The sequence below is a fragment of the Phalacrocorax aristotelis genome, chromosome 2, assembly GCF_949628215.1.
Source record: "Phalacrocorax aristotelis chromosome 2, bGulAri2.1, whole genome shotgun sequence".
Taxonomy (NCBI): Eukaryota; Metazoa; Chordata; class Aves; order Suliformes; family Phalacrocoracidae; genus Phalacrocorax; species Phalacrocorax aristotelis.
The window spans coordinates 116,791,665-116,818,193 of NC_134277.1; the positions used below are offsets into that span (position 1 = coordinate 116,791,665).

Below are 26,529 nucleotides of genomic sequence, written 5' to 3' on the forward strand. Positions count from 1 at the left end.
CTACGTGCTGGGAGTAAAGCTAGCTGTGCAACTCCCACATCTGGCTACCCAAAGCGGCATGCAAATGTGCTATTTAAGCACTGATTGTAGAGTCAAGAAACAGCTAAACAATTAAGAAACCCTTTTTTGGAAACCAAGAGAGCTTTTACATATGTCTCTCCACATCACGTATGCTTACGTGTCCCTCAATTAGTTTAACACCTATGAAATCTCTCTAATACAGTGTTAATTTTTCATAACTGTAAAATTTAGTAATTAGACCCCAGCTTTCCCCCAGGTAAGTATCGAGCTTACCTGCCGTGGCTGATTAACCTTTGCTCCTGAAGAAAGCAGCAATCGGATGACATCCAAATAGCCTCCTTGTGCTGCCAGGAAAATTGCAGAAGCTCCATCCTAAAACCAAATACATCCAGCTTACACTGTGTTGAAATGATGCTGTTTTTTCCATACAAAACGTAATAAAACTGAATCAAGTTCTCCTTAAGCCATTATGCAGTCTAATAGCCAGGCTCAAGAAATAATTACCAAAATCCAAAGTCTAGTTCATAACAAACTATGGTAACATTTTAATTCAGCATGTACAAGTACTGGCTCCCAAACCGAGCATTAAATCCCACATCTGGAATACTAAGAGTCTAGTTCATCAAAGCATTGATCGACGTAACAAGAAATCCATTCCTATATAGTGAAATATACTTATTTCAGTTCATCTAACTTTTATATGTTGATGCAGAAGTGTTCTGCTACATGGACACAAATGGTGAAAACATGTTCAAGTACTTTGCAGAACTGGAGACTCCAGCATTGAAGTCTGCCCTTTAGGCCAAAGGAGTAAGTCATGTGCCATACTGCTGTGCCACCCCAGCAACTACCGTGCCACTGCTCTTAGTTTAGAGACGTGAATGAACCCCTTCACTGCATCTCAGATGTACAAGTACACCTCTTCCAACCAATTTATGCATATGGTTATTACAAAATACAGGGCATTTTAGTGGAAGCCTAGTTTTGACCTGGTTGGCATATCACTATGTTGGGACCAAATGCTGTTGTCTGCCTAGAGATACTGCTTAACTACTCTTTTCCTGCAAAACTCAGCACAAGCTTAGGGAAGCGTGAGCTGAATATAGTGCCCCAGGGACTGAATTTAGAATGTTTGACCTTGATTTCAAGACAAAGGTCCTGGAAAACAAGAGAGATGTCTACTGGCACTACAAATGTATACTCCTGGGCCCTCTGAGGGGCTGCTTTCTCTGGTCGCTATGCGAGTACACGAAACAGGGTGATGGTATCAGGTCCTTTGCAGGCTTCCTCCAGAGACAGGGGTAGTGAGAACACTTCCATTTAGAAAGTAAACAAGGTTGTGTAATAGTGAAAGAGATCTTTATTATAGCATCAATCAAGACGGAGAACCTTGGGTTCCCTATCGTCCAACTTTTTAAAAATTATTAGTTTTTTGTACTGATTTGAGTTGATGCTGTAATGGGAAAGCTGTTTTGAGGCGATAAGATATTTCTGCAAGAAATACTGTTTAGTTAGGGTATTCTCTTGTCTCCTCCTCTACCCCTCACATGAGTCATTCTAAGATTAAAACCTCTGTCTTGATGGTTTTGGGAGGACTACCCAAATGCATACTCAAAATCCTTCCCATTTGGTCACCTGCCAGTGAAACTGCCTGCCAGATACCCCTTTGCAAAAGCAGCTTGGTGATGTCCCACAACAGGAGCCAGGCTAATATTCTTTTTCAAGAGGTTGTGTTATTTTATTAAGCAGCTGTTTCTGACTGGTTTTGCCCAATAGCTGTGAGCAATGAAAATTCATCTCTAAATCCAATTGCAAATAATGCTTATTTCCAGGGGAGACAACAAGGAAGTTATTTTTTTGCCTTTCTTCTCTAGGTAAACACCTGTAGGTGTGGCAGCATGGCTATTTTTAAATCAAGTGGTAACCCCTGGGATTACCGTGCAGAGGTATGAATCACTGCCCGCCAATTAGAAAGGCAATTGCTATTTGCACAGCAGTGAGGGTGGAACACCGTTCTTTATAAATACAGGGTGAGGGCAGCCCAGAGGTGGGGACCCGCTGTGCAACCAGTGCACAGCCCCCAGCGTGCTGATGGCACTCACACACACACACAAAGAGTAATGCCATTTCCCAAGAGTGGATTAGAGGGAGAGCCCGTGCCTGGCCCACCACAGGAGCACAGAATCAAGTCAGCCACAAAGAGCAGAGCACATTCCCAAGGAAGGCAAGAAACACCAAAGGAGATGGAAAAAGTGGCAAAGGCAGTGCTGCCTGCTTTTGAGAGCTGAGAGTGCAACAGCATCTTGCAGATCTGAAGCCCATGGAAATGGCTGAAAAAACTTGTATATCCCTGGGGAACAACTTCCTCTTTGTCAGTCTTGAGTGTCCTGGGGTAGGAAAGAGTGGTGGGAAGTGGAGGGAAAATCTGTCACTCGTTTCTGTTGAATGCTGAAAAGCTCATCTTATTTGTGTCTCTGTTGGAGTAAATTAAATCCAGTTCTTCACTGGCTCAATCCAGCTTTCTGGAAAATCAACTAAACAACACCAGTTCAGCCATTTTAACCATTCTTTGCCCAAAACATTGGCAAGGTAGAGATGCATAAATACCAAGTAACATCATTTTAACTGATATTTGAAAAAAATTCTTTCAAGATATTTAAAGGTTTAAATATTTTAACTTTTACTACTCTTTCTGGCAGAAAACTAATGAATTGATTCTCTAGTACCTCAGGGGCTTTATAGCTGTGCACTTTTCTGTCTGCAGTGCAAATCATGGTAGAACATAACATTGTCTTTTGTTCAAGGCTAATGGATAACACAAATCTGGTCCAGATTTGGTACATATCCTCCATACAGATAACAAACCGAAAGACAGCCAAAACATCTTTTCTGCTTTTGTGCTACTTGTCCCAGGATCATGAAAAGCAGACAGTTAATAAAATACACATCTTAGAAGAGTAGAGTACTCTAAAACCGCAACGTTTGGCAAATGCTTCTCTGTATTGGAGCCAGAGTATCCACTGTTGTCCAACCAACGGCACATTTGTTCCACCACCACTGTTGTCAATATTATCTGTGTCAAATAACTCACATAAAGTTGATCGTGAATGTTGGCACCGTGCTTCAACAGAGTTTCCACTACTTTTGCATGCCCGTACTGACAAGCAGCTAGAAGAGCAGTACCTCCATCCTGTGAAAAAGCAAAGAATGGGTACAGTCAGATGAGAGGGCAGGTGCTGGGCTGAACACCACCATATAAAAAAAAATAAAATTTTAAGGCTTTTCAGAATTTGGCTCACAGAAGTTCTGTGGTGACTAGCTACTGAATCAGAATTTTAGTACCAAGTCTTGCCACATAAATCTTTAAACTTGGCTCTCTCACTATAAACATTTTTCTCCTGAGTTTTTTTTTTAGTGAGGGGCAGGAACTAAAAAAATTCTGCTTTTTATTCCTCATCTTCTGCCTTCCCACTGGAAGCTTTGTTTCCTTCACAACTTCGAGCTCCTCCATGTCTCTTCCCTTTACAGCCAATCCCCCACCCCTGCCAACCTCTTCTGCCTACTGAAGGACAGCATACCTTTTCCCTGCTCCAAAGCCTACTGATCATCTACTCTTCTGTGGCCAGAACCTCATGCCCTGTCATGTCCTGCCTCTCACCTGTTGATTGTTGGCCTGAAAAAGAGCTGGGAGGATGCATTTTAAAGCATGCTAGCTAACTGTGGAAGTGTGAATCAGACCGAACCCATGACCATCAGTGAAAGCTGCATTACTTTTGCTGAAGAAGTGATCCCTGCAGGTAGGATCAATCCCAGGCAGTTACAGTTACTGTACATCACCACTAAAGGGAGACCTAGGCACGTACATCAAATCCTGCTTGTAGAGATGCTCCCTTGGGAGCCATCTCAGAAGGGAAACACCTCAGTGTTGCTGGCAATCGACTCTAAGCCAGCTGAAACAACTGACATAGCAAATGTGGGTCTCGTCATCTTAAGTGCACTGTGCCCTGCTCAAAAATTACCATTATTTCTGACACTGATATGGAGGGAAAGTTCTTATCTTCTGCCTGGGGTGGCACCATGCCATCATGCAAGGATGACGCACACCCAAGTCATCCACACCAGAGACCTTCTCTCTCCTTCTGTGCCTTCTCCATGTCTCAAGCCCCTCCTCCACAAGATAAACTATCTAAAGTATTTCAGATGAACAGTTTCTAGAGCTGTTATTAACGTGGGCAAAAGATTGTGTTTTCCCTCAGCCTTGTTCCCTAAAACAGCTCTAGTTTTGTCTGAAATTTTCCACACAGATATCCTCAGGGGCTGTCTATAGCTACTCTCAAAACCTCGTATTCACCCTTCCTTCCTATGACATTGAAAAGCAGGCAAGGCTTGTGTGTCAGCAAAGTCACAGATGTGAAGCTGTTATGTGACAATCTAAGAACTGCATATTAATTCTGAATTACTTGAGTAAATATAGTGTGTAATCACATCAGAGGAGTTAAGTTACTCTATAGCTACAATGACTCATTAGATTTTCCAGTCAAATTAAACTACCCTAATTTAATAGGAACTGCTGGAACAAAACACAAAAGCAATCACAATGGTTTCTGGATTAAAACACCTTACACACACTTAAAAGACAATGGCAAAAGCTAATAGCTTCATGAAACCTATTTCCTGTCTCCAACCAGCTGAAAGTCGCTTTGCTTGAGTAGCAAGTTACCAGATCAAAGGGCTACAAACAAAAAACAGTGACATTTTAAAAGACTCTTTCCATGAAGGAAATGGAGAGAAAAAAGTTAGTGAGTTGAGAAACTGTGCTCTCCAGATTGCAGGGCCTGTGGAAAGTCAGGGAAGGACAAGTTTCAGGAAGCTTAAAAATATTGAGGTTCCCTGTATGGAGGGTAAATAGACATGCTCGGTTAGCTACGTATGGGAATAATTTGTTTATTGCTTTATGGTCTGTTTTTTGTTTCCTAAAATTCTTGTGTTCTCAGCAAACTCCTGTTTTTTCAAGAAGATTGTTTGGTTATTAACATAATTTCTGGAGGGAACCAAATGACAGGTCCCAGATAAAATGCAGGCCTGCAAAGCTAACCGCAGATAGCACAGGAGAGCTGAAGCTCCATGTTTGGAGTCCAACTGTGTGATCCCACCTTTGGAGCTGTCACAGCTTGGGGTTTAAGAAGGGAGAGACTTCTCACAGGATATGTCTGAGTGTCTCAAAATGGGGATCCTGACCAAGTGTTCTGTTGAATCTAGTGAACAGTTTTGGAGGGATACATTTTTTTTGAAAGAATAACACATTTCCAAAACCATTTAGATTTTTCAGACTAGAGTGACCAAGTTTCCTAGATTACCCTGATCAGAGTCCAAGGATTGGAAAAAAGCATTGGGTAGTCCCCAGTTCTAGCTGCCCACACTGAATCAAATATTTACTAGGCCAGAGAGAATTGGATAGCAACTTCTTGGTTTGGTCCTTGATCAGGAAGACAACTGGGCTCTAAGACCTGCTCTACTGTCTCTCCTATGAAGTTGAAAACATTCAAAAGAAGAGACTGAGATTCATTTGAATTCTCTGATGAAGGGACCAGACTTGCTGTAAGGAAAGCGAAGTTGGGACCAGAAATCTTTTTCGCTGAAAAGACCATGTGGTAAGACAGCAATCAGTTAAATTGAAGAATGTCAGTGTGAAGGTCTGTGGTTTCTTAGGAGGACAAAGACTCATCCCCCTCCCACGCCTCTTGAGCTTCCATCTTGCTTTCTTTTACGCTTTCTTTCCTTTTTGCTGGCACAAGAGCCTTTCCTTCAGCAAGTTCTAGCTGGAGACCCCAGTGTTTTACAGGTTATTGGGAAGGCAGATGAGTTATGGGGGGGAAAGGAAATTACAGAGTTTAAAACCCCCTTTCAGCCATGTGATTCCCTCTTTTCTTTCCTTGTTGGCTTCAGCTGAGATGAGTAAAAAGCTGAAGCAGCATCTCTGGTACTGGCAAGCCTCTTGGAAACTCTGAGCAGGGCAGCAAGTAGGAGCAGGGACACGTGAGCAGCCACAGAGGAGCTTCGAGGGCAATCGCCCTTCCCCAGCAGGCAGGAGGCCAGTGGTGCAGCTGAGAGAAGGCACGTTGCCTTGGGCTTGCTTCTTGCTCATACCCTGTTTTCATGACACAATGTAGCCTCTATTAATCCTTCACTACAAACCCTTCCAGCACGCCAAGAATGCAGATAAGAGCCAGTTCTCTCAGCTACCTCTGCAATTCTTCCTCTGAAACCTTTGTTTCTCATCCCCACACAGTCTGTCCTCCCTACCGGTGGCACATACAGTAGCTGCCATCTCCCATGTAAGCACACGATACAGTCGCTCCTGGTAAGACCACGCTATCTGGCACAGACTTCACTATTTGCCTACCTCTTCCTCCACCTCTGTCATCATCACCTGAAAGTACCTTAGAATTATATGGTGCTTTATCATCTCTGAAATATACTACAAGGGAGGGGAGCTGATTTGCAATCTCTACCTGCTGAAAAATAGCCTCTGACCTGCTGTTCAACCTTCAGTATGCCACTGTGCAAACCTTTTTAAGAATGCACACACTTAAAACACCTCTCAGAGTAAGAAAAGAGAACATGTTTCAATTTATTATGCATACTTCTAGGGATGTCAGACTGGGACAATGCAGAATAATATTATTCAATAATATGTATTTTATTATATAATAACCTTCAGTAGTACTATTTATTCTCTTTACAACATCAGCAAATATTGCTAATAAATTTATTACACTGTTTTAGAACATGTTTTCTTTGCCTGCCGTAGTGAATATCAACTATAACGATACAAGGGGTAACAAGAATGGAATGTCTATATTAAGATAGTTCTCCATCACTCTCATATATGAGTAACAAAAGCAGTAATTACAATGTACACAGAGGTACATGAAAAAGAAGATGTCGGGCTTTGCATTTCCTTGCTTTAAAGTCTCTGTTTCCTAGGATACATTCAATTTGTTTTATTTCAATTCCACATCTTCATTTATGATTGAAAGTTCTCTGTAAATTGATTAAATTTGCAGTGCCCTTTAAAAACAGCCAGATCAGCCATATCTTTACCAGCACTGCTCCCAGCTGAGTGCCTTAATCAGAAAATGTCTTATCTCTGACCTGAAAAGGCATATTTTGTAAACTATATAGTTTCTGGGGTTTGTGGGGGGATGGAGGAGCCTGTTATCTTAGTCACTTGTTAACAGAATTACGGTTTGGTGGAATAATTCCAAGCTACGAAAAACACATTATTAAATCAGAAAATTGAACTGATACAAAAACACACGAGAAGACCAATGGAAGATGCATAGTGTAAAGGCAGCACATTCTCAGTGGCGCCTCCTGCTCAGGTACACACAGCTGCACAAAGTACAAGTTAGTTTCCCACCCAGCCACAGTCTAAAAATTCGGTGGGTTACCAAAGCCCAGTCTGGAAGCTGTAAGCATTTGGATTCCTGTGTCTAGATCCTTGTTTCAGAAGAAGAGCTGCAGTCCCCAGGCAAGGAATGAGTGAAAGAATGAACATGGCAATTTCCAGGATAGGTCCCAGCATTAATGATGAATCTAGCAAAGCCCTCATACTACTGTTCAAAGAGAGCAGAACCTTTCAGAAAAGAAGGCATGGACAGGATCGCTAACCTCAACTTTTTAAACCAGTTAAATCACTTTAATCTTGCACAGATTAATTTTAACTCAGTTATCCTTTGTTCAGCTTTTAAGAGACTTTTCAGGCACTATAGCTTGTGTCACTGTGAGTGCTGGTGACTGATACACCTCTTGAAGAGGTGATGAGAAGGAGAGAGTGCTTGGACAGGCACATTTGATGCTGCTGGAAAATAGCCTCACATACACATGGCATGCCAGTTTGTCATGTTATGTCCCATGGGAGTTGGTATTGTCTTATGAGCAGCTTGACTAGAAGTGGCAGAAAACTGTGGCCTGGAGAGGAAGAGCAACCTGCAGCTTAAAAGATACTTAGGACTGGCAATGGGCTGAGTCAGGTCTGAACAGAGAGGAGAAGGCAGGCAGGAATGTGGGGGCTGGGAGCAAAGATTCAAGGTGAGCAACAGTAGAGCCCAAACCTGCTTTTGTCCAAGATAGAAGCTATTAGGAGCAGCTGAATGCAGGAATATTTTCTTATTTAGACCTTTTCTCCCTTTTATCTGCCCTAGTGGCTCACGTCAATATATTTTGCATGCTTCATAAAAGATCATATATTGTCATGAAGGATCAGGCAATTTCAAGCCTGCTGTTCACCTTCTGGACCAAGTCTTTGCCTCTTCACAAAAGACTAGCTGAGAGGCTGTGCAAAGATTTGGTGAAGATGTAACTGTGCCTCTAGACAGAATAAGGTACTCATCCCATCTTCCCTCCTTTACAGGTTTCCTACGTTCACTGCTGTCCTGCCCTCTGCAAAAAACACTGCCCAGTTGTGTGCTGAGCTGCAGTGAGTAGTCCAGGCTCTTCCTACACCTGGGACACCTTTGCTCCTTCAGCATGGCTTTGTGGCCTTTTTATAGGCCAGATGACTCAAAGAACAAAAAAATTCACTCGCCCAGCTGTATACAGTGGAATGCAAGAGAAGGTGATCCTTCTGAATCTTGCTAACCCTCACCTATACCCTGAAATAAAAGCTGAGAAGCAACCGTTATTTTAATGTGCAGCTTCTCCCAATAACTCTGTCCCACGTGAGATTATCCTCCACTTGAAAAATCCAGCTGTTGTACTTAACATTGCAACCTCCTGCATTGCCAAGTTCTACAGCTGCACTGCACGTTGTGTTAAACAGCCACAATTTCATTCACGTTTTTAAATTTACTGATCACTGCTGTGGTCAGAGAGTTGCTTACCACAAGCGTAGCTCCCTAGGGTACCAGAATCCTACTGTATGGGCTTGTGTGGACTCTGGCTGCAAAACCTCAGTTTTTTTAGTCCTTAGGGCATAAGGAGTTGAGTCTCTGATGTTTCATCAGTTCCCTTAGTATTTAAGGGAATACTTATTTATATTTCCAGGGACTCTGGAAAGCAGGTATGGGTTGAGGGAGTCATTCCAATCACAGACTATAGCATCCTGAAAAATTGGTTACTGTGGGTTAAAGAACTATTCCTTCTTCAAACACATCATTATGGGTCCCAAGATAAATAACTGGCAAGCGTCCTCCCCAGATTATAGGAATGCTCCAAAATGTGGCCAGCACGTCACGGGCAAGAATATTTAATGAAAATCTGGTGCTTTTGGTTCTGTTTGCTGAAAGCAGAGGTACTAGTACTACCTTGGGCAAAGAAACTGAGTTGATGTACTGCTGTCAGTGATGAACTGCTGTCAGTTCTTAATGCTGTTCACCCCATGATGGGTGATGAACCAGATCCAGGCCGCGCCGTCTGTGCTTTTGGCTATTCTAAGAAAATTTTGAAAAAGGACGTGCCTGAACAAAGAAACAGAAGCTCTGACGTATGTTTCATCGTCTTGTCACAGGTGGGTAAATGGGAATTTAGGGAGGATTGAAGGCATTATACTCTTACGCCTCCTATGGTGGTATGCAGAGATCCCCCAATGCAGGCGAAATTTCAGTCTACGTGGGTGAAGTACATGTACACCTAAAATGGGATCCTACCTAACATGTACAAAAAGACCTTTTTTTCTTGTATTGGAGAGTAGCTTATGAGGAAAGACTGATATTACTATCAAGGGACTGATCTTTGATCAACTTATGCCATTAAGTCTAGGTAGTAAAAGCTAGTCCCAAGTTAATATTTTCACAATATGTTGCATTACTTATATTACTTAGAAAATTTTAAGTGAGGAAATCCTTTTATCGTGTTCCTGCTGCCATGTCATGTTTCACATGAATAGGAAAAATCAGCCTTAATTTTCAGAATGCATCAGCATGCAAAAATAGACCCATCATCTTACTTTATTCTTAAATTCAGTGGAGGCTCCAAATTCAAAGAGAAACTTCACTACATCATTGTGGCCTTGCTGTGCAGCAAAGAACAGAGAAGTTGCACCTGACTGTAAGGAAAAATGGATTAAAAGAAACCCAAACACATAACACACTTGACTGAAGTATATACATATCAAATTAAAAAGTATTGAGCGCAATCAGTTGAATATCAGCTGAAAAGACATGATGATTTTGAGGACTCCAGAGGACATCAGGTATCTTAGGTCAGTTGTCTTCTCATTGCACTGAGAAACCTGTCCAGCATCATACATATGAGTAGAATCCAAGTTTCACAAGGGGCTTCTGCACAGAGTTTCTAATATAGACCTCTTAGGTTTCACTCACTTCTACCCAGTCACCAGACAGGGAAAGCAAGCCCGGAGTGAGAAAAGAGCGGTCTTGCACAACAGAGGAACAGCCAATTTGAAAGCAACCCCTATTCCACCTGACACTACAATCTGAGACAAGTAGGAGCATGGGATGTATTTAGATCAGGGTGTGGGAAAAACAGGGAGACAGTTATTTAGTACAGCAGAGCTCCAACTTGCTTGACTCTCCACTGACAAAATGTGACTGCTGTTGGCATAAGCCATCCTTGTCTCTTGCAGCAGCAGATCCCCATCCAGCCAAGCAGCCTTCAAACAACTATAACCAGCCCTGCAACTCCTGCTTTCCCCTAACCTCAATGAAGAACTGAAACCCCATATTTTACACTACTTGTATAAAATACTGTCATTAACATGTGAGTAAATCAGGACCCAAAAAACTTTGGTGGCTGGAGAGAAGGAAAATGAAGGGGAGGGAAGGAAAAAGGAAAAGGAAGGAAGGGGGAAAGGAAGGAAGGAAGGGGGAAAGGAAGGAAGGAAGGGGGAAAGGAAGGGGGAAAGGAAGGAAGGAAGGGGGAAAGGAAGGGGGAAAGGAAGGGGGAAAGGAAGGGGGAAAGGAAGGGGGAAAGGAAGGGGGAAGGGAAGGGGGAAGGGAAGGGGGAAGGGAAGGGGGAAGGGAAGGGGGAAGGGAAGGGGGAAGGGAAGGGGGAAGGGAAGGGGGAAGGGAAGGGGGAAGGGAAGGGGGAAGGGAAGGGGGAAGGGAAGGGGGAAGGGAAGGGGGAAGGGAAGGGGGAAAGGAAGGGGGGAAGGAAGGGGGGAAGGAAGGGGGGAAGGAAGGGGGGAAGGAAGGGGGGAAGGAAGGGGGGAAGGAAGGGGGGAAGGAAGGGGGGAAGGGGGGAAGGGGGGAAGGGGGGAAGGGGGGAAGGGGGGAAGGGGGGAAGGGGGGAAGGGGGGAAGGGGAGAAGGGGGGAAGGGGGGAAGGGGGGAAGGGGGGAAGGGAGGGAGGGAGGGAGGGAGGGAGGGAGGAAGGAAGGAAGGAAGGAAGGAAGGAAGGGGGGAAGGGGGGAAGGGGGGAAGGGGGGAAGGGGGGAAGGGGGGAAGGGAGGGAGGGAGGGAGGGAGGGAGGGAGGAAGGAAGGAAGGAAGGAAGGAAGGAAGGAAGGGGGGAAGGGGGGAAGGGGGGAAGGGGGGAAGGGGGGAAGGGGGGAAGGGAGGGAGGGAGGGAGGGAGGGAGGGAGGGAGGAAGGGAGGAAGGGAGGGAGGGAGGGAGGGAGGAAGGAAGGAAGGAAGGAAGGAAGGAAGGAAGGAAGGAAGGAAGGAAGGAAGGAAGGAAGGAAGGAAGGAAGGAAGGAAGGAAGGAAGGAAGGAAGGAAGGAAGGAAGGAAGGGGGAAAGGAAAAGACAGACAAGCAGGCTTTCCTGACTTGGGGCTGTCTCATCCAATGCAGAAGCTGCGGGAAAAGGGAGCTACACATTAAATGTACTCCAGTACCAAAAGGCTTTACAATAGCACATGGGCCCTTGAGGCATTTCAGAGCCCCCTCTCCCAGACACACTTAAGGGGCTCTCACTTCCGCAAGCTTCGCAACAACTTCAGAGTATAAGAGCACTGGCTTGAGTATGTGTATTAGGTTTCAGAAAAGTGCTATGGGTCTTTAGGGCTTAAACTTCATCTGGTTTGCTTCCTCTCTGCAACAGAGTGATTTTGGAGGATTTCAGCATTTCTCTTTTGTTGGCTTGCTGAATCAGTATGTCCTGAGTGATAGTCAAGAGCAGCTCCATAAAACTGTTCTCAACTTTTCCTTTTGTTGCCGCTTTTCAAGCAATGTTTACCTAAGGGAAGGGACATGTTTAAATACACAGATTTTTGGAACAGGACCCCACTGAAAGACACTGACAGTCATGGTTAGAGCAAGTTTAGGCCAGTAAGTGCAAAGACATTTATATCATCAAACATGACTTTCAATGACTCAGTAGCTTGCAGATGTCAGCATGAGATTAGTGCTCTGGTTCCAGGTAGCCAAGGAAAGTGCTTGTGTACATTTACTTGTATTGTCAGTGACGAGCATACTCTTGTCCTGCATTGCCTGCTGCCATCCCATGTTACTGCATGCCCTCCTTAAACTGCTCTTCTCTTTGGACCAGTACAACTGTCATTGTCCCAGAGCAATTCTACTCTCTGTGTAGCCAGCACACAGACCAGAGCAGCTGCAGGTACTTTTTACAATCATTTGTGTGGAGTTTGAGGGGAAGGTACTTTCCCAAAACCAGCTACTGACATTGTCCCTTCCACAAGCAAGCATGTCATGGTGTGAGAGATGCTTTGAATGCAAAGCAGAGGTGCAGGGAAGGGTATGGGTGATTAAGCTGTGTGATTGCTAGAGATGGCTTAGCTCAGACTATGTGGCAGAAACTCCAAAGCATACCAGGTCAAAATAATCCCCAGGCTAGCAATGGCATCCACTCCATTTTAAGGGCCAGACTCAGCAAATCAAAAGGTAAAAGGACTTCTTACCATTTATCCCATATGGAGAGTTGTAAATTATTGTGCCAATAAGTAAAAACTGCAGATGCATAAATGGTGTAACCCTGGGGGGCTACATCTTAGATGTAACTGCCCCTCACCAACCAGATGCGCTGGAAATGTTGATGAATTATTTATAAATGTCCCTCTTGCATCTTATTTTCTACTATATACTATAGTATATAGTTTACTATATATACTTCTACATTGCTTATTACTAGAAACCTCTGATTCGTTGATGTCCTCAGGAGAACAGACCCTGTTTATACACGCACTGCACAGCAAGTGGCAAATAGGCAACTAGCAAAAAGCAACAGAGAACACTCCTATTATTTGTAATAAACCAACAGTCACTTAATCAATCCCTGTTAGAGTGCAGAACTTCTCCTACCTCTCTCTGCAGATTGATATCTGCTCCTTGCAACACCAATTCCCGTACACAGTCTAGGTGGCCATAGTAAGATGCTACCATCAGAGCTGTTGTGCCGAGCTGGGAGTAAGGAAAAACAAGTCAGTACCTTCAACAGACACCTCCAGCAATGAATCAGGCTGTCTGGAAAAGACAGCACCTCTTCTGAAAAGATGAAGGAAACTTACGATCATTGAAAAACTTGCTGTCATTTAAAACTTACTATAAAGAATACTTTGAAAATGAGCAATTAGCAGGTGCTAAAGCAAAACCATTACAGACTTGTCTGCAGTGCTCAGGCCTGACTGTTCAACAAATATGTATGCAATGACTTCGCCTTATTGTCCCAAATAAGTGCAACAATAACAATAGAATATTTTTGGTTTATATACAGCATTTTTATCAGAGAATCCCAAAGATCTTTGCATGATTTCCAGAAGAATCACCTTAGACACAGGAGCTGAGTGTCTTAGCTGAGTCACTTAATTGTGAGTCACAGTCAGGAGTAAGGTCTGGTGATCTGAATACTAATTCCCTATCTAAATATCGAGAGCAAACACACTCTGTGTCTCTTCATGCCATGTGAGAGAACTTCCCATACCAGAATTATACGTTCCCTTAGTACCCCATAAGGCCACCGCTGCAGCGAACAAAATAAGATGTAGGTTTTATACATATGTGGACAATATGCAGACACCACATGTCAGAATGACAGTCATAGCATCAGCTCCAGAAGTACTGCAGGATGAATACTTGCCTCCAGCGCAAAAATGAAATGAAAATGAGAAGATCCGTTAAAATCCTTTGGCTTAGAAAATCTCTTGCACTTTGAAGGTATTCAAAGTGAGTGAAGCTGTGGCAGGTTCATGTTTCAGGCTAGAAGTTGCACTAATCCAATACAACACAGGGACAACTCTCAGTAAGTCAGTCCCAATGCCAAACACAAGAAACCTGGGAACTACTCAACCTCAGTTTTTGCCTGCTCGCTGCCATAGCTTAGTACAATCAAGTATCTCTCCATAGGTTGTAGGTAGAGTAGCAAGACATACCCATTATCTGTGTTTTCAACCCATTTCTAATCTCAAAACTAATTTCATCCCATGCCAATTATAGAAAGAAAATCCCCATGAAATCTTTCTGTCATGTGTCTGGGCTCCTTTTTTCTTGGAAATCATACTGTGCCTTCATGTTGGTGCCAAGTCCAGTAGATAATGGGGAGGGGGGAGGAAAAAGTTATGACGCTAGCAGTTCTTCCGATGACACCACTGGGTGTAGGACACTGCATACTACATGGGGTGGGAACGGCTGCACATCAAATGCAAACTTCTACATTGCCTACATGGAAACTGTGGTCCAGGGTTATTTAAAAAAGAACCAACAACAAACTAATGAGGAGCTCCGGTAGCTGACAGACTCATTGCTACCTGGGCTCAGTTGAGTTGACTCTTCACCATGATCTATTACTACAATGACATCTTCTTGCAAAGAGAAGCCCGAGGTGCTAGGGTCTGTGCTTTTAATGTCAGTGCCACAAATAACTGTGTAAGACACATTTTTAAGTACTGGCAAATTCCTAACACCTTGCCAACTGATGTAAATCACCATGCGATTATCTTGAGTTTCAAACTTGCTTCCTGACAAGAGAAGGTTTTAAATCATCCCTAAGTGTCTCATGTTAGACCCCTGCCACGCCCTGGGTGCAGCAGGCTGTAGAAAGTGATGCAAAATCAGTGCAGTGGGTGTAGGTGCATTGTGTGCATACACTGTCTTTGCAGTCCACATCTACTCGCCCGCTGTTCAGCAGCAGCTGGAGGAGAGCCAGGTTTCCTTTTCTCGCAGCCCAAAATGCAGCATTGGCGAGTGGCGTTTCTTTCTGGTAAAAAAAAAAAGAAATCAGAAATAAACCACTTTGGAAGATACATTGGACAAATACACAGGTGCAAATTCTGCATTCAAGCCAGGCAAGTTTTGGCTTAGTGTGCTGTTCTTTCAAAACCAGAGCATGGAAGGAAAGCCAATTTAATTTCTTTGCGCAATTAAAGAGATCTGTCTCCCTGTGCTACCTCATATAGCTTCAGGTCTTCCCCGTGTCCGTGGCAGCCTATGTCTCTTAGCTTGCTCTGTAATGAGAGACAATGACACTAGTCCAGATCCCCAGGGAAACATCACAGAAAACAACGTGCTAACTGGTACCTGTATTGTCTGCGTCTGCGGTGGGGCTGGGCACAGTCAGAGAGGCTGAATCATCCTGCTGACATGTCCTGCTGCAGGACATCCTCCTGCTTCCAGGTTAGCTCTCTGCTGTCTCCTTCTCTTCTGCGTATAGAGTCCCAACAGAGGAAAAGTATTGCTCATGCATCCCCCATACTGTTGGGCCTGCCTCCTCCCTAGAATTAACACCCTGTAACTGTGGGCACATGAGATATCTCCTGGGTGATGCTAGACAAAAAAGGCTAAAACCTTGCTGTCTGTAGGCTTACAGAGTAATTTACTAGGTATGCAAGGCAACATGTGAGGCAAAATTAGGAAACTGAAATCTAGATAACACAGGCCACTGTTAAACAAATTGGTAGTAATACAATACTCTTTCGAGGCTTTCTTAGTCATAGAAAAAATGCTGCAGTGTGACTTCTCCTGGGTAGGAGCAAGTTATCACTGCCCAGCATAGGAGGACAGCAGAAAAAGACACAGACTTTGCTCCTGACCTCCTTTATCTGATCCATGCAGGCAGCTGCCAAAATGCTGCCCTGACAGCTAAGCACTGCCACGGGTGAAGTGTGGAGGGGAAACAATGCTGGGATGGCAATGGTACGCAGGCTCATGCTGCTGATTTTCTAATGAGGCCCAAAACCACCAACTGTTCAGTAAGGCATTGTTTCACTGATAGTCATCTTAGACGAAAACAGTGTCAAAAATACCCTGGGGAACTGCTCTCCACTGAATCCTGCCTTCAGGATAACCTAAAGAGAGTGCAGAGCGAGTATAAAATTCAATCATTCTCCTTCAGAAAATGTAATAGACGCTTCTCCATGTCTAAATGTCAATGTGCACATGTAATGTGGTAGAGAATCAGGATTGAATGGTTTTATGGTCGATACTTAAAATGCACACACAGGGCAGAGTTTAAATCGCTTCCTTCACCTACACACAAGTAATAAACCTCAAAGAAACTAGCAGACACAAGACCAATCCTGTGTGAATCTATCCCAGATCCATCTCACTGAGCACTTTTCATGGGTTGCATTTTTGTTGTTAATAGATAGGAAAACTGGCAGCTGTTTGAGACAAGAGAAGTGTCAATCATTCAATAAATTATAAGACGCTTCCTATAAATTGATAGTGATATTTCTTGTATCAGCACACACAGGGGCAGGAGTCTGAAAAATTTAGCAAGCGCAATAAGCTAAACTCTGATCTTCCTTTTGCAGCTAACACATTTCCCCTGGTGAATCTGTAGATAATGTCGATCAATGTAGAGCTCACAGTTTATCCTCTTCTTGCTGGCAACGCAGTAGTGTTTTCTAACTTTACCCTTACAAACACTAAAATGTTGTGAAAAAGCAAACAACTGACATAAACACACAGTAGTCCATGTTGCCCTTTTTGCTCTGATTCGTTAGGCAGATATTTATTTATAGAGCTGGTAGTTAGGAATATTGTCTTATTGTCTTTATTCTTATCACATTCGGTGGCAAGCTATTGCAAAAGAATGATATTTAGACCTTACAGAATGGGAAATCAAATTCCTTACCTTCTAGTATCTCACTCTACCCTTTAAAGTTTTAGAAAGCTTTGGGGTACGGCAACATATACACACAGGGAAAGATTTATTTCATCCACCTGGTTTTCACTACCAGGGCACAGTAGGAATGTGACTGCATTTTATTATGCCTACCATACAACAATGCCATTATCAATCAGGTAGACAGGATCTGGAATCAATATTCAGGAACTCTTTACCTGCTTTCATCAGTTTACATGAGAAGAGAACTAAGCTGCCAGTGTCACCCTACTCTGGAAATAGAAATCCAGTGTCTTTAGCCTTATGAGTCATAAATTCCCACCTCTTTTTTCCCCCTGTAATTCCTACAGTTGCTCTCCAGCAAAGTTGTCCTCATACTTTGGATCAGACCCAAGGAATGGAAGAATTCTCCAGTGCATCAAGGCCACAAAATCAGGTTTTTCCCAGTGGTGCTTTTGACCCAGTTTGGAATGACTGATATCAGTGCTTCTCCTCAGGCCCCTGTGTTGCTGGGGAGTCTTTGTATAAAAGTAGAGTATGCAGCACACTCAGACCATCAACCATGTAATGATTAGATAAAAAAAGCAAACAGAAGTCTGAGCTATTTTACCTGCTAAGATTAATGGAATGTGCAAAATCATTCAAATGATCTGGGCATCTTGCAAGGACAGCCTTGAGTTGTACCATCTGGCAATTTCTCTTCTGCTTTCAAACCAAGGATTTATATCTCTGTGCCCTTAATTTTCGGGTGATATCAGCAATACTGACGTCACTGGTAGGCAAAATATAAGACACTACTTTGGGATTAATAATCTTATTAGTTGAATAATTTTTGAGCAATAAATGGGTTTTAAACTGTAGGATGTGGCATAAGCCTTGACTGCTGTTGTTCAGTTCTGAACTCAATCCTGTCTCATCAGATACTTAGGAAGAAGTAATGTTGAATTTCAAGAGATTAACTGGATACAATTTTCATGTAGTTCTTATTATAAAGCTAGTGTGCTCCTAAAGCCTCCTTAAAGTAAACAATTGATCCTTAGCATTGACAGTCTGAGAACAAAGCGTAATAGATGTTTGAAAAAGTGATTAGCTAATAGCTTTGGTGAAGATGACATGTTTCATGATGTCGTTTGCTCCAGCATCATCAACTTCCAAGATACAATTTCCTCCACTTCATCAAGATCTCTAAAGCATTATTTCAAATTCTGCATGTCCTATTCCTTTCAGTTGTTTATATGTTTTTACGAGAGCCCAAAGATGAAAAGCTGCTTTATATTCATGCTGTATTGACATCAAGCAAAAATACTTATTAAAAAATGGCCTAGAGGAAAATACATGTTATAAATCTGACAAGATCATTTCTATGCCGGAATACAGAAAAAATAAAATGTTATAATGGATCCATATGTGTCACCCTAAGAATATTCAGCAGAAAAGTATCATCTAAAAGCTGTGATCAGCAGCTCCTGCTCCCTGCCCTACCCTTGACTTGCTGTGTGCAGAGAAGAGGCAGGTCACAGTGGGGTAACAGCTGAGGAGGAAGAGTACAATTCTTCAACAGGGATCTTGAAGATGAAAGAAAAGAGGCAACAGGCAAAGAGAAAGAAAAGAGAGGAGAAAGAGAACACTAGCCTGGTGGCTTGTTCCTTGTACTGTCAAAATACAAGAAAATTCCCTTTTCTTTCTCAGTTTCCAAACCAGGCCTAATGGAGAGGAAAAATTGTGTAACAAGCTTTAAGAAGAAGAGCTGGCAATCAGGATCAAGCATGATACAATGGAAAATGTTAGTGGGGCTTAGGAGGAAAGAGGGAGGACTTCATCAGGTAGCAATACATCCTACCTGAAGGATCCTGATAAAAAAAGAAAGGTCGTTCAAGATATAAGTTTAGACAGGCAAAAGCTGGTAGAAGAAGAGAGCATATTCATGTGTATAGACAGTGAGAAAGAAAGATAAATGCTGCCTCATGTGTAAGCAGGAAAATAAGATGGAAAACGTAGACAGTAGCAAATAGAGATGGTAGGAATCCGAGGTAAGTATGCAGTCTTCTGTGAGAAAGAGAAAATGCCAAGCAAAACGACACAGAAAAGAGAGAGAAAGCAGAGGGAGGTGGGGGTTGCAGTTCTCCTGAGGAAGAGGGAGCAGGCAGTGGGCTACCCTGAATGGGACTACTTGAGGGACTAGAAAGTGCGAAATAAGGTGCAGAAAAGGAGCTGGTAGGGACAGAACAGAAAAGAAGACCTGAATGACAAAGTAAAAAAACAAGGAGGCCATAAAAGGAGAAGAAGGCAAGAAGAAGGGGGCTGGCACCACGAGGAACATGGGGCTAGTATCTGCTAGGGTGGATGTTTGTGAGAAATGAAGGTGGGAGAAAACTCACAGAGGCAGAATGGAGGGACAGAAGAGACTAAGAAAAACTAAAAAACAACTCAGGTGTGAGAGCAATGCAGGACCAAAAAGGCGATCAGCACAGAGATTTCACAGCCCAGCGTTAAGGCTGAGCTGCACCGAGAGCAAAGGTACCCTGCTCCCTGCCACATCAGGGCTTTAACTGCAGGTGGAAACCACCTGCTGCATCGTCATCGAATCCATGCAGTGCCACCACAGCACCAGCACTCCCGGGGCTGGGAGGGGAGACGCATTGACAGGACTGAGAGGCAAGTACAGGGAAAAATCTATTAAATAAAGCAATGCAACACAAGCAACATGGCAAAGGACTGGCAGAGAGCTTGTGATCAGTAAGAGAAGGGCAAGCACAGCATCCAGAACGTGCATAAGGGAGAAGATGTACAGCCAGCATAAATATTATCTGTTAGCATCAGTAAATTGCTGCTTGTTTCCCTCTTTGCAAATTGTTCTTCTTAATCCTGTCCTCAGATTAAAAAAACTTATTTTAGGCGATCTTTTGAAAAATCCCGGCACTTGCATGGGTTTGGATGGAAGAAGTATAAAAAGTGACAGGAATCACACACAGCAAAGGGATCAAAGCAGCCAGGCTTCAGTGGCCACCGCAGCCTGAGACGACGAGCGCAGATAAACGCTGCCTAACTATTACACAACCAGCACTAGCAGAAATGATCGGAAAAGTGAAGATGAGGCTCCTGACTGCACCAAAACCCACAGTGCTGAGCCCGGCCGCCCTAAAGCCTGCGTAAAGCTTCATGGAGGTTTGCAGTTTATGTAACACCAGCCATGCATCCTTTCGGGGATGTCAGCTGTGGGAAGCACCCGCTCCATCAGCTGCCACCGCAGCACTCCCGGGGCACCCCATAGCCCGGGAAGGTGGCCCTAAACCACCCTTGTTTTTCCTAAAACAATAAAGAAATCCCTAAATCCAAGAATATGACGGAGCATTTCACAGGCTGCCGCCACGGCCAGCGCAAAGTGGGAGGCCAAACGCGCATCCCCCCCGCCCCTCTCCCCGCCGCCCGGCTCACCTTGTACGACATCCTGCACATCGCAGCGCCCCGCCTCCGCGCAGCTCCGCGCCGACCCGCGCAGCTCCGCGCCGATCCGCGCAGCTCTGCGCCCGGGGGCTGCGCGGGGCCGGGGCGGGGCGCGGCGTGGGGCCGGCGCCTCCCCCCCGCATGGCTTTATGCTCGGGAGTTTCTGGCTATTATTCCCCTTTAAAGGTTATTTTGCGGGGAGGGGAGCGTTGGGATTGTTGTTGTTATTATTAGAATCATAGAATCACAGAATCATAGACTCATTCAGGTTGGAAAAGACCTCTAGGATCATCTAGTCCAACCGCCAAACCAACACCCCCAGGCCTCCTAAACCATGTCCCAAAGCGCCACATCTATGTGTTTTCTGAACACCTCCAGGGATGGTGACTCCACCACCTCTCCGGGCAGCCTGTTCCAATGTCTGACCAGTCTTTCAGTAAATAAATTTTCCCTAATATCCCATCTAAACCTCCCCTGGCGCAGCCTGAGGGCCTTTCCGCTCATCCTAATAACAATTATTATTGTTATTACTATTATTATCATTATTAACCAGTAGGCATGGCTCCCCTGCAGCCACACGCACCCCCCAGCTCCAGCAGCATCCTCCCAAAAAGCAAGACCCCGTGGTGGGAGCCCACACTGCTCAGCCACTGTTTCAGACCTTTAGACCTATAGATCGTCTCCTCATGGAGCTAATGCCACCTCCGTGGCACCGCTTTTGCATTTCACAGCCTTTTCCTTTTATATCAAGGAAAAAAGTGTCAAACGGTATCGTTGTGGGTATACCCACGCTGCAGCCACACAAGCATGTGAGGGTGAGCGTTCCCTCACCTTGCATGTATCCAACTACCACCAACACTATCTCCCGTGGGTGATGCACTCTCATTAGGAAGACAGTAAGTTCTTAAGGGCTTAATTTTAAGCCTTTAACAATTAACAACCGTAAGGCCAATACATGTCCTGTTTTGCCTGGCTGCTGCAGATTTCATTCAAAGGCCATGTGATATAAAGTAGGCAAAGCAGGGCATGCTCTGGTGGGAGATTCCTGAATTTCTTTGCTATTGTTGGTTTAAACTGAGCCCTTAGGGATTTTCTTCTTTTGATGTGCACATATAAATCCCATTCATGAGAAAATTATGCGAGTGCATTGAAAGAAAATACTTGCACGGAGATCCAAATAGTTTATTCTACAAATCTGCAAGCGGAGGATTTTCTGCAGATTTTTTTCCTGAGGCACTATTCATCTGTGCACACAGTAAAACAAACTGTAGGGCAAGCAGATGAAAGCTGCTAATAGCATAAGGTCATCTCAGAATGTACGGCCTGGTGTGAACCTCCCCTTAATTACTGAGAAGGTCATACAAACATGGATGATCATTCTGATTTTTTCTTAAACTTAAAAATAACAAATTAACTCAGTAGAGTGCGTCGTTAAGAGTCAACCTTGGTCTGATTCAGTTGCACAGTGATGCTTGCCTGCTAATAGAGGAAACTATTACTAATTCGTACACACTCCCTGCCTCACCCCTGGAAAATCCCTGTATTTATTCAGTCTACTGTGGATAACATGCCAATCTTTTCACATTCATCAGCCAAAATGTTAAATTTTCAGACAAAGAAAAAATAAAGAATTTTCTGGATGAACAACAAAAAAAAGGAGACTAGTGCAGCACATGGTCTTTGGGTCTGTATTTATTTCTGCTGTCAAGGGACAAATTTTGAAGTGCCTTTCTTAATTTGCCCACAAAATCTGAAACTGCACCTGTTTTCAGTTGCACATGCTCTCCTGTGATTTTGGTGTTTTCATATTCAGGTGCAATAATTTGTCAGAACTATCGAATACAGAAATACGTATATAAGGTATGTTCTGTTTTGGTGAGCCTTTGAAAGTTTGTGCCAGAAAGCATTTAGAAACCAACTTTTTTGGTGCATTTCTCTGCCTGTTGTTACACTGAAAATCTTGTTTATGGGCAAAGAGGAAACACACCTCATATATATATAAAACCAAGAATTTATAATTAGTGTAACTTAATCTTAGCAGTCTAATCCAAGAATAATTACTAGGGCAGATACAATTACTGCAGAAAAAGACAAAAATAAGTCTATGCAGAAAAAAATCAATAATAATAATTATACAGTTAAAATTTAGACACACTTCCTAGTTTTTACTCCTTTTCCTGATATTTTCCTCACCTTTCCCCTGCTCTGCTGGGTCCTAAAGTCAGTGTTTTTATTCTGGTGGTGGTTGTTTGGGATGTCATAGTGAGATGTCGGCATCTGGCGTTGGCCGCTGCAGGGAATATGACGTTCATGTTGATGGCTTCTTCTTCCTCCCTCTAGGATCTGCATAGGGTCATTTTATACATTTGTGAAATTTACGAACAAGCTTTTACATCTTGCTCTTTCTTCACTAGTCTGCAGCTCCACATTACAACCAAACTTACTACCACCTGGTGGCTTTTAAGTTTGTTAGATACTAATTTTTAGTTCGTTTTGTTATTCTTAAATCCAGTTTTGTCCAGCTCCAGGTCTGTATTTTGTACCTGACGATTGGTGAGTTGTTTATAGCCATGGGGTTACTAGTGCCAAGCTTGTGTCCCACCTCTTATCATCCCATGCCCACGCTCAGGTACCCTGCGTCCTGTGTCACCACTTCTCAGTCACACCAGGTCTGCACTTGCCTACCCTGCACTGTTACGTTAGAGTTGTAAAGCCATAGTGGTACTATACAAAGGTAAACAAAAGTAAAACAAATTACTTGTAGACACTTGGTCAATTAGAAAAAGTGCTGTTAGAGCTAAACCGTGTAAAACAAAGCTGAGGGGACATCAACAGAGCAAGTCTGACAAGCCTCAGTCATCAAATCATAGAAATATAGAATCATTAAGGTAAGAAAAGACCCTTAAGATCATCAAGTCCAACCCCTAACCTATCACTGCCAAGCCCACCACTAAACCATATCCTCAAGCACCACATCTACATGTCTTTTACATACCTCCAGGGATGGAGACTCAACCACTTCCCCGGGCAGCCTGTTCCAGTGCTTGACAGCCCTTTTGGTGAAGAAGTTTTTTCTAATGTGCAGTCCTGAGGCCTTGCAAACTCAGTGCCTGTTACTAGGAGTGGGAATACTGTACTTTAGGGCTACATGGTTACACTACCCACATCTCCCCTATTCTTGATTCTTGGCAGGATATTTAAGATTGCAAGATATTTGAACTGGTTGGGATTTGTTACCTGTTTGACAGAATTCATCTGCAGGGCGGCAGGCTGCATTCCTACCACCTAGTATTTCATCACAGTGATTATTTCAAATATCCTGAGTCATGTTGTTTTGTACAAATCTGAATGATATCTAAAATGTATTGCTGGAACAAATGAAACCGTTGCCTTTAAAAGCTGATCCAACTGTTCTGTGTAGGTCACAGACAAACCTCACCTAAGCCAGAACAGTTCAAGCACAGCTGTGTATGGAGAATTAAGAAGTGGCACAAATTTTGGGTTAGCCAAAACATTCATTTGGAGACCTTGATCCAAAGATCTGGAGATCTTATCTCCAAGATTTTCATCTTCTCTCCAAGATTTGGAGATCTTGATCCAAATATCTACAAGTTTTTATGCAAACACATACATTCATTTCTATTTGCTTTAAAAATAGTTTTCAACAAGCAAATACATGTTTAGAAATGTCATTGAAGAGAAATATAAGTTTGCTTGCTGTGCATGTAAATAGATAAATATATTTCAGCAGAGTACAGTGATCAGCGTATGTTTTGTAACTCCAGTGAGCTCTGCCGTGGGATTCTGCCCCCATCTCAAGAACCTATTGCTAAATTCAACTGCCATCTTCTAGACTCCAGAGTTCTTTACTGCTGGGTGTATCACACGCTTCACCTGTGTAGCTCAGGAGATATTGCATTGACAAATATGTTTCTGCACTAACTTTTTTCATTTCCCATATGGCTGTACATCCTTTGTGTCGATGCATTTGCTTCCAGTATCACCTGTATGAAGACCATTGGTGTGAGCCTGTGACATTTGTTCTCTGTAACTTATTTTTTTCTAAAGTTACAGATGATGGAGATCTTACTATAATGTTATTGATTTCAGCTGTACTGGCATCATCTTCTTTCCTGCGACATGTGCTTCCATGAATATTTAGTTATTTAAATATTTAAAAAATGTAAATAGGTTTGTTTTTCCAGAAATAAATTGCTTCATCCAAAGATTAAAAAGAAAAGGTGTTTTAAAATGTAAATTGGAGCAATCTTCAGCAGTTTCAGTTACAAATTTTGAAGCCTGATTTTACCCAGGCGACAATAGTAATATCCCTGGCTCCTGTGAAGAGCAAATTGTATTTCTATTTTACTAAAGGTATAAATCCTCTTTACTACTATAGTTCTCTCTGCTTAATTTCAAAAACCTGGATCATTCCCTCTTAGAGGACTGTTGTGTGTTTCTCCCTATGACCTCCTATGTGGATTTGGGCAAGCCTTTTGTGCCAACATCTTCAAAAATGGCCTCTCACTTTGGCTTACTTACATTCTCTTGCCTGGTAACCCAAAACGCAGATGCTCAGGACAAAGCATCCTTTCGTTTACATCCTTCCTTTACAAGCATCAGCCTAGGGTTTTTTCACATCAATTTTGTCAGCAATGTTCAATATCAGCACACAATAAGACAGCAGCTCTAAAACTTCTTTCTCTTTCCCTGATCTTTGGATCCTTTTTGTTGCTAAAATCACTCTTGAGCTTGGCTAAAGCTTGCACTGCACTGTGGAGTGAAGCAAGTTGGCCAGCTTGGACACCGCCGTTCTGCTGTGCCAGCATGGAGGTCTGTGTACACCAACAAGTCCAGCCGCTTGGCTAGATAAATCAGTTCACACTGATCTCTCTGGGGATGTCTACATTAGTGTTTCAGTCTGGATGAGAAGCATGCTTCTGAAGTGAATTTCCTGATTACCTCCCTTTGCTGTGTTGTTGTTCTCATTGTGGAGGGACCTTGTACTATGCAAACTGGATCCATTTTTGAACTAAGCTCAAAGAATTTCTCCACGAGCAGCTGTAGTGGACTTCAACAGCAAATTGGTATTCATGGGCTGTCTGAATTAAAAAGAGCACACAAACCCAGCATGAAATGGGTACAGTGTAGACTTCAGGTCCTCAGCACCAACTCTTTGCTCTACAGATCCACTCCTGTTAGTCCGCCCTACTCACAAACGTAGACAGCCTGAGTTGTCCAAAGCAGATTGCTACTGCTACCATAACTAGCTTAGATATCTCTACACTGCAATGCAGTCTCTAGTGTAGTAAAAATGCCTAATAATAAGCTGGCTGGCATAGCCACCTTGAACGACCCTCCCGCCTGAAAAGTAGCCAAAGCCTTGTGCCGCTACTCCTTTCCCATGCCCTGTGTGTGTTCTATCATCCAGGGAGGATCTGGGAAGTCTCATTATTTGCCTAGGACTTACAGATATCCCACAGAACCTACAAATGGGTCGCAACAATCTGGAAATCTGCCTGCCCACTGTGATTTGCTGTAGACTTCATGTACTTGTGCTCCATCAACCCTCTACATTGACCTTTTCAGGTGCACTATGCATAGACAGATTTATGGCACAGAGCATGCGCAATAAATGTGATACTTTCCAAGCATTCTGTATCTATTAAGCACAGCTTGTGTCATCAGCTTGTACCTGTGCAACAGGGGTGATACACCCTGGAGTGCCTGGGCATGCCCGTCCTCTGCCCAGGAGTATTAATCATTCCTAATCCAGCATGCTCTATCACCTGTGAGTAGTATTCTGCCCAAAGGGAATCCTGAGCTGCATCTTGGTTGCAACTTTTAATGCCCTTTGGCTCCTTCACAGGCACTTAGGGTTGAATATCTTGGCTTCCTTCTTTAAATGAGAATAGCACTGCTCATCTCCTGTGAAACACTTGAACAACCACAGATAAAACCAGCCATGTGTCTCAGATGGATCATTGCTTATGTAATTAACCTCTGTTTGCAAAATGCTAGGACATTATGAGGTGAATATTAATTTGAGCGCAATATATTGTTATTCCAGCTGTCTTTCAATGTA

At 43.3% G+C, this 26,529-nt stretch overlaps 1 protein-coding gene across 1 annotated transcript in view; it reads right to left on the reverse strand.

The window, feature by feature from the left end:
* Positions 1–22,721, reverse strand: part of ANKRD29 (ankyrin repeat domain 29) — a 30,831-nt gene extending 8,110 nt beyond the window's left edge. Inside the window, exons 1-6 of the mRNA XM_075085794.1 lie at positions 22,638–22,721; positions 15,021–15,131; positions 13,241–13,339; positions 9,971–10,069; positions 3,113–3,211; positions 295–393 (exon numbers count right to left, since the gene is read on the reverse strand). Of these exons, the coding sequence (XP_074941895.1) occupies positions 295–393; positions 3,113–3,211; positions 9,971–10,069; positions 13,241–13,339; positions 15,021–15,131; positions 22,638–22,721 (591 nt within the window). The remainder of the gene's footprint in view (positions 1–294; positions 394–3,112; positions 3,212–9,970; positions 10,070–13,240; positions 13,340–15,020; positions 15,132–22,637) is intronic.
* Positions 22,722–26,529: the final 3,808 nt, after the last annotated feature.